At 46.1% G+C, this 7702-nt stretch overlaps 1 protein-coding gene across 1 annotated transcript; it reads right to left on the bottom strand.

Moving 5' to 3' along the window:
• Nucleotides 1–3198: 3198 nt before the first annotated feature.
• LOC149355247 (uncharacterized) lies at nucleotides 3199–6176 on the bottom strand. Its single transcript, XM_089576094.1, has 3 exons — nucleotides 5914–6176; nucleotides 4645–4771; nucleotides 3199–3552 (listed from the first exon to the last, which is right to left on the bottom strand). The coding sequence occupies exons 1-3, from the start codon at nucleotides 6174–6176 to the stop codon at nucleotides 3199–3201; spliced, it is 744 nt and encodes a 247-aa protein (XP_089432220.1).
• Nucleotides 6177–7702: the final 1526 nt, after the last annotated feature.

Below are 7702 nucleotides of genomic sequence, written 5' to 3'. Positions count from 1 at the left end.
ACAGTACTTTTTCAAGCTACTGTTCAACCTCTCAACTACTTGAAGCACCTCGTGTGACACTCGTGGATTATTCCAAGCGTCCTATTAACGTGCTAGGGTGTTTCACTGCAGCAATCAAGTATCATGACAGAACTGTTCCTATTCTTTTCCATGTTGTCTCTGAGGGTACTACACTCATTGGCTTGGATGCCATTCGAGCTCTAAATTTATTTATTGTGGGAGCGGCCTTGCAGTGTTTTCAGATGGTGGTGAAGGAGACGCTTGTCTTCAGAAAGTGCAACAGTATGTTCTTTCCAATTGGCCGACTGCAATAAGTTGCCTTAGCAACTACAGCTTTTTTTTCGTTTAAGAGATGAACTCTCTATCATTGATGGTCTTTTGTATCAAGCTGACCGAGTTGTAGTTCTCATTTCATTGACTGATCAGCTGATTGTTACGGCTCATGAAGCCCATCAAGGGATTGTCTGCACTAAGGTACGTCTCAGGGTAAAGTTTTAGTGGCCTGCGATGGACAGGCAAATTGAAAATGCTATTAAGAACTGTCCTGTGTGCATAGAAGCAGACAAAACCATGAAGGCTTCTGTAGCTCCTTTGCAACCAGTCCCTTATCCAGAGCGACCATGGCAAAAATTGGCTTTAGACATAATGGGTTCTTTTGAGAAAGCCCCTGCCAACTACCGGTATCCCACCACACTAGTGGACTACTATTCCAAGTGGCCTGAAGTAAAGTTCACCTTACAAATCACAACCACAGCCATTACTGATTTCCTTCTTGAATTTTTGGCACATGAGGGTTATCCTGAGGAGGTCATTTCAGACCAGGGTCCACAATTCATGTCCGAAGAATTCAGTACATTCCTCAGCACCAGAGGTATCAAACTGAGTCATTCATCCAGGTACTACCCCCAGGCTAATGGCCAAGTCGAACGTTTCAACCACACCCTCAAATCCTATGTTCAAATGGCATCTTTGGAAAAGCGTCCACTTAAAATCTGCTGTGCATGAGTACTTGGGTATCTGCCGTTCAACTACACATGCTACTACAGGCATAGCTCCATCAGTACTACTCCATGGTCGGTCGCATAGAACTCGACTAGACATCATTGGATTTTCTTCCGTAGCGCCTTTGTTCCATCGCAATCCATTTCAAAACTGACAGAGCCTTCTCTAAACCGCAACAAATCATTGCAAAACAAGGACCTTCGTCGTTTCGCTTAGGAGATCGAAAGGTGTGGAATGCATCAAAGCTCGCCACGAGCACACAATCCAGTTTCCAAGAACCGGAAGAGCTTTACTTGTTTTTGATGCCACTTGCATACAATAACAGGAGCCATACACAAGCGCCTGTGCATTCGAGTCTTCCAGTGCCATCTACACTCAAGTCTTGAACAATAACCATAGTTCTCCTACCATGTCCGGACAGCACATGTGTCGTGAACCTCCTCTGCGAGTCTCCGCAGAACGTGCATCACTCCCTTCAGTGTATGGTGATGCAGAATCTTCACCCAATGGTGCATTTTTTTTAGCAGTGGTCTGTGCCTGCCAGTTTCCAGAGTGGTGACAGCCAGAATTCTCCCCACCCCTCCTTCAAGCAACAAGGTGACCACACAGATCCTTCTCCGGGGAACCTCGGCCTGCAGTCCGAAAGTCCCCATCCAGAACTCGCACAGAGGCCCAAGAGGACTATTCGTAAGCCCTTGTGGCTCGAGCACTTTGTGCCAAAGTGACTTGTGGTGTGCTTCCACGTACATTTCTTTGTGTGTACAGGGAGAGAGAGTGTTTTTTTTCTTATTTGTGTTAAATCCTTACATGTTTTGTGTCAAGTTTCAATGTATATCTGAATCTTTATTCCCAAGGAAGGGAGTATGTTGTATTGTGGTTTGTGTTTTCCGTGCTTGTTTCAGTTCTTGTTTTGGTTTTGTGGATTGTTGTGTACTCTCTATAATAAGGGAGTAATTACTCAATGACGTCCACCCGAGCGCAGCCATACGGCCACAAAGGAAAGCTATACAGCTTTCACAGAAACTTCGTAGTTAAAGAAAAATTCGCCCTGGTCCGGGGTTCGAACCCGGAACCACCGCCACACCGGAGCAGTCGCTCTACCAATTGAGCTAACCGGGACGGCAAGCTTATGGTAGGGCGAGAGCGAATTGATCTATAACTCGAAGTGGGAACAGTGTTGACCAAATATTTAGGGGAATCCCCCAAGGTGGAGAAGATTTGTAATAAGGTAGTAATTACTCATTGACGTCCACCCGAGCGCAGCCATACGGCCACAAAGGAAAGCTATACAGCTTTCACGGAAACTTCGTAGTTAAAGAAAAATTCGTCCTGGTCCGGGGTTCGAACCCGGAACCACCGCCACACCGGAGCAGTCGCTCTACCAATTGAGCTAACCGGGACGGCAAGCTTATGGTAGGGCGAGAGCGAATTGATCTATAACTCGAAGTGGGAACTGTGTTGACCAAATATTTAGGGGAATCCCCCAAGGTGGAGATTTGTAATAAGGGAGTAATTACTCATTGACGTCCACCCGAGCGCAGCCATACGGCCACAAAGGAAAGCTATACAGCTTTCACAGAAACTTCATAGTTAAAGAAACGACATTGTGACGTCATCTCGTGTATATATATTTTGTGTCCTCAGAATAAGAGGGTTCTTGGCCGTGGGACAGCATCAGGGACTCGACTCTCCTTAAGACCGCCATGGCCAACATTGCAGGGTTAAAATGCAAGGACGAGAATTCAGCGTATTCACATTACTCAGATTTAGGATGGCAGCTTCACTGCGTGGCTAAGCAACAAACCATCGTAGCTCAATTACTTTTGGCAAGGATGCTATGTGCTACCACTATGCCATGTTGTGCAAAAGGCGTTGTAGGGCACAGGAAGCTTCCAGTTTGCTACACATTGTATAATTGTGAAAGCTTGGCATGTGGCATGTATGTTGTAATAATGTCTTAAGCAAATGTTTGTTTTATTATGCTTGCAGGATAAAAGTAGATTGATAGGCATTCTTAACTATAAAATGGTTAAGTTAATGCAGCATCATTATTCATGTGAGCAATATGCACCAAACTAATTGAAAAAGGTTGAGGCGTAACAATTTCAACATGCTGTACTGTGTGTCATAGTTGGCAGAGCATCACTTATTCCACAGAAGACAATATTTTATCCTTGACTTTTATTGGAAATGAAATCAACGATTTTCTTTATCTTGTTGCCCTCTGGGTGTAAAATATGCTTTCATAACCTCCAGCATACCTCTTTGAATATCGTTGCTCTCTCTTTGGAGCTCTAAAAGCTGCTGTCTGAGCTCACTGCTCTCTTTGGCAGCCTTGGCTGCGCGGTCGTCAGCCTCCTTATGCACTGCCATCAGTTCCTGCATAAGGGAGGTGGCAGGTCTCTTGCGGCGCCTAGCCGTGCTCGCATTCCTGTTTTCTGCGAATTGTGGGCTGGCCGCAGTGTCGTCAGCCGTGTCCTGGCCAACATCCTCCTCAACTTGAATTGTTGCCAGAACTATTCCAGCGTCTTCTTCAGGAGCCTCTGGCACCTGTCAGTGCCAAGCAAAAAGAAAATAATAAAACACGTCACACAGCTGCATGATATGAATGCTAGCTGGCATGGCAAAGCCTCTATTACACACTTCTTTGCAACGTCACCAAGAAATATAGCAGAGGGAAATGACAAGGATGAGAAAAGTAGAAAACAGAAGACTACTTCCAGCACATTAGTAAAAACAAGCCGTTTATCATGAGAAGTGTGAAACGTTCCAGCTCATTTTTAACCAGAGGAAATCCCTATTCTGGAACATGTTTCCAGTTTGACATTTAAGATAACACGGTTGTATGATATGCAAAATATGAATATTGATGACCCCAGTCCTTTAAGCCAAGTACTTTGTACATTGGGTGCAAAAGCAGATTTGGGATCAGCTGGGGAGAAGGAATAGCGCTGTGGAGTCCTATTACTGTGGTGTATTTCTCGTACTCTCCAACTTATTCACCTTAATGTATCAGTAGAGCCAGACTTGAAGATATAAGTTGTCGTATTTCGTGGCAAACTGCGTAATGTGTCGCTATTGTGTTAGATGTGATGACATTCAAACACAATAACCAAGTCATGTGCACACTGTTGGAAACATTTCGCGGAGCTCAGCATACTCATTTTTTGCCTTGTAGTCTTCCATTCGTTTTCTGTGCTTTGTTGGATTTTAAACAAGTTCCAATTTTTAAATGTTAATACCTGCTGTACATATTTGAAAAGTGGAATTCTGTTCTCTGCAATAAAAAGAGGTCAGCGAGGCACCTCTTTTCAATTTTTTTTTAGTTGTGTGCTTACGTGTTGTGTACTGTTGTCAAAACAACTCTGATAGACGTCAAACCATCCTTGCCAAAACAGCAAACTGTACTCTTCTTGCATTGTTGTAAGTCACGATGCATTACAACACATGTGAAGAAAACAAAGACATGTTTATGCGCATGCACTGATTTAACAGAAGTGCAGTGCTTACTGCATACTAATTATGAAAGCAGGCATAGCAGAAGTTTGCAGAGCACCTTTGCTTAAGCATGGAAGAAAGGCACATGGCATTAAATATTCCACTATAAGGTCAAGCTCTTCTGAATTGGTGAAACTAGATTACCTCCACACTTTCTTCCATCAGGCTACTGTCATTGACTGGCAGCGTCCCTAGGAAAGAGTGGAGCAGCCAATAAAATGGCCACTCAACGCCCTTCGACCCGGTGCAGGAGCCCGACCTCCTCAGCTTTCTAGGAAAAAGTAGTTTTAGTTCGTGAAAATTCGCAGCATGGAAATATATAGGCAGGCACAGTTCCTTTTAAAGACTTTCAAATGGGATATCCATATGAAAGAGGTGGATATCACGCCTTTCCTCAATAACAGATGGAAAGGGTGCTGAATAGGATGAAAATCATGCCAGTCAGCAGATAAAATTGTACATCTCAAGTATGGCCCCACACCAGCAGAAGTACTTGATTTCAAGAAGAGGTTACTTTGCAAATGCTAGGGGATGGGTTAATTTTGGAAGGAAAAACAGATGAACATCAGCCTGTACAGCCTCTCAGACATTTAATTGCAGGCTCGTTGGTTTAAGGGGTTTAACGTCTCAAAGCGAGTCAGGCTATGAGAGACGTCGTAGTGAAGGGCTCCGAGAATTTCGACCACCTGGGGTTCTTTAACGCGCAGTGACATCGCACAGTACACGGGCCTCTAGAATTCCGTCTCCATCGAAATTCGACCGCCGCGGCCAGGATCGAACCCGCGTCTTTCGGGTCAACAGTCGAGCACCATAACCACTGAGCTACCGCGGCGGCTACATTTAATTATATCGTGCGGTCGCCGACCGTGAGGCAGCTCAATAGCTTAAACACCTACAGGCTGGGAAATAACGTAGCAGACTATGCTTGCACGAGAGACGACATTCTGCTGTTGCGCGAGCGCTCACCAATTTCCCTGAATATCGCCGTTGTAGGCGCAATGAAGCTGCGTGGTAGACGTTCGCGTAATGCAAAAAAATCCAGGCGGCAGCACGCACAGAAACGAAACACTCCAGCTTGCTGCTGGCGCAAATCATTTCCGCCAATATGCGGGTCGATCCAGCTGGTGCTGCCAATCAAGCATTAAAACATCACAACTGTACGCAGTCGCCAGTCCAGCCGAGTCGAGTTCAGGGCATAACACTCCGCATGCAACACAGGACAGCCAGCTAATTAGTTGGGCGTTCTAATGATCCATGCCGGACGAGGCACCACTGCAGCAGCGGTCGTCGTGCGGCATTGTGCATGTTTGTATGCATCCGTATACATCACACCATATACCATCATTCACAAAGCATCAGAATCGCTTGTAAACTACATCGGCACATGAAAAGGGAAAATGTTTTCGTACTTACCGGTATTGCTTATTCAGATTTTCGATCTTCTGCCGGATCTGCTTCGGCGAGTAGGGCCCTTCGCCTGCCGGCAGGCGCGCGTTCAGGGACTCGGCCATTGCGGTGTAAATACGTGCATTGCGCGTATTGGTCCGCAGAGCATTCAGATTGTCCTCCCAGATGCGTATTAACGCTTCTGTTGTGGCAGTAGACCAGTTAATACGCTTCTGGGAGGATGCTTCGCTTGATGTCGCCGCAGGCTCTGTTGACATGGTGGCAGCCATTTTGTCAGTCAGCTTGGCTGACTGAGGTGGCCAACTTCAGTTTGCATTAACCATGGTTACCGGCATAACTGCTGTTAAGGTCCCCGTCTAACTGCACGCAACTGTGGTTGGTATTAACTGAGGCAGACTGAACTGCAGTTAGGCTGCCCGTGTAACAACGGTATAACTGGCGCTGTCAGTTGACCGAACTCAGGTTGTAGGCCTCGCAGACGGCGGCTCGCTTTGTGGACGGGTGTTGTGTCCACGCGTGGAGAACAGGCGTCGAGAGTGTCCTCGCAGTCCGAGTACATGGGACGCAACCCAGCTGCTCCATCAAATATGTCACCGACAAACAGTTGAAGAGCACAGCCCAGGTTTTATCAGACATGATGGGCGTTCCAGACAGCAGGGAGCTCGAGCGAGGAAGAATACGATCTTCGAGCCCCTCGAATGGCCAAGGGATGGCAAGTTGATGATGATGATGGTGATGATGTCCTCAGGCTGAATGGCACATACCCACGGCGGGGGATTGGCCAGGGTGCATAGCTGATACAAACGCACTCATGTACATGGAATGGAGTATATTTAAATTTAAAATTTTGGGACGCAGAGCAAGAATTTGTACAAAACAAAAAAACGGAGAAAGAAAAGTTGTGAATTCACATTCTAGCAGAGGAATCTACCAGATGAAATTATATAATCGTGAATAGAATCGAACACTGGTTTCAGCGCATATCCTTTGGCGCTTGCACCGAAGGATAAGAGAACCGGAATAGATAGAGGAAGCCCAAGCCGAGCGAGGGGTATCTACAAGTAAATTCTACGGAGAGCAGCGAGCCACCGGCAGGAGAGGAAAAAAATGATCTATAGACTCAATTTCGCCACAAGACTCACAAAGGTTGGATATCGAAAGCCCCGATCGGCATAAATAAAGATTAAGCCGCGGTATCCCGCAGCGCAAAAGGGTCATGAACACGTCTCATTGCCTCGAACTGCACATCCGCACACTTCAAGGAAATGCCAGGTGTTGAAAATCCGCTGCAGCGAGGAGAGGCTCATGGCTCAAGGTGTAGAAAGTTGCAGCTAGAGGAAGAAGACGAACTTCGAGCCCCTCGAATGCCCAAGGCATGGCAAGTTGCAGCTACAACAGTTCGGCCGCGGTACGGCGCCAATGAATGGTTCGTACGGTGGCAATATGAAGACAAACAGGAATTTCTTACCACTTACGCGCGAGAATATCCCGTTCCTCTCGCTCGTAACGCGCCCCACGGCTGTGACAACCTCGCGAAATATTTGCGCAGACCTCGCCTTTGAAGACCAGGCATTGATGCAGCAAGTCGAGCATATATCCATCTATTTCTCCGAACACAAAGCTTCCTTCATGACAATCAAGAACTGTTAGTGGTGTGTTTCTTAAAGAAAGAAAATGTGTTAAAAATAACAAGTTGTCTGCAATTGTACACACATGCCATGCTGGAATTCTTTGCCTCAATCCATCGAAAAGCTAAAACAGCTGATGAGCTGCGCTCAAATTTCGCCTTAGGAAC

The sequence above is a fragment of the Amblyomma mixtum genome, chromosome 3 (assembly GCF_055824585.1).
Source record: "Amblyomma mixtum isolate Tamu chromosome 3, ASM5582458v1, whole genome shotgun sequence".
NCBI classification, from domain to species: Eukaryota; Metazoa; Arthropoda; class Arachnida; order Ixodida; family Ixodidae; genus Amblyomma; species Amblyomma mixtum.
This window is presented reverse-complemented; position numbering and strand designations above follow the sequence as displayed.

What these genes read in the sequence shown, in the direction of transcription:
- LOC149355247 (XM_089576094.1), bottom strand. Translation starts at nt 6,176, where the DNA reads ATGGCTGCCACCATGTCAACAGAGCCTGCGGCGACATCAAGCGAAGCA. An exon ending in AATCTGAATAAGCAATACCG is followed by an intron (nt 4,772 to 5,913) that starts GTAAGTACGAAA and finishes ACTTTTTCCTAG; the next exon opens with AAAGCTGAGGAGGTCGGGCT. An exon ending in TGATGGAAGAAAGTGTGGAG is followed by an intron (nt 3,553 to 4,644) that starts GTAATCTAGTTT and finishes TGGCACTGACAG; the next exon opens with GTGCCAGAGGCTCCTGAAGA.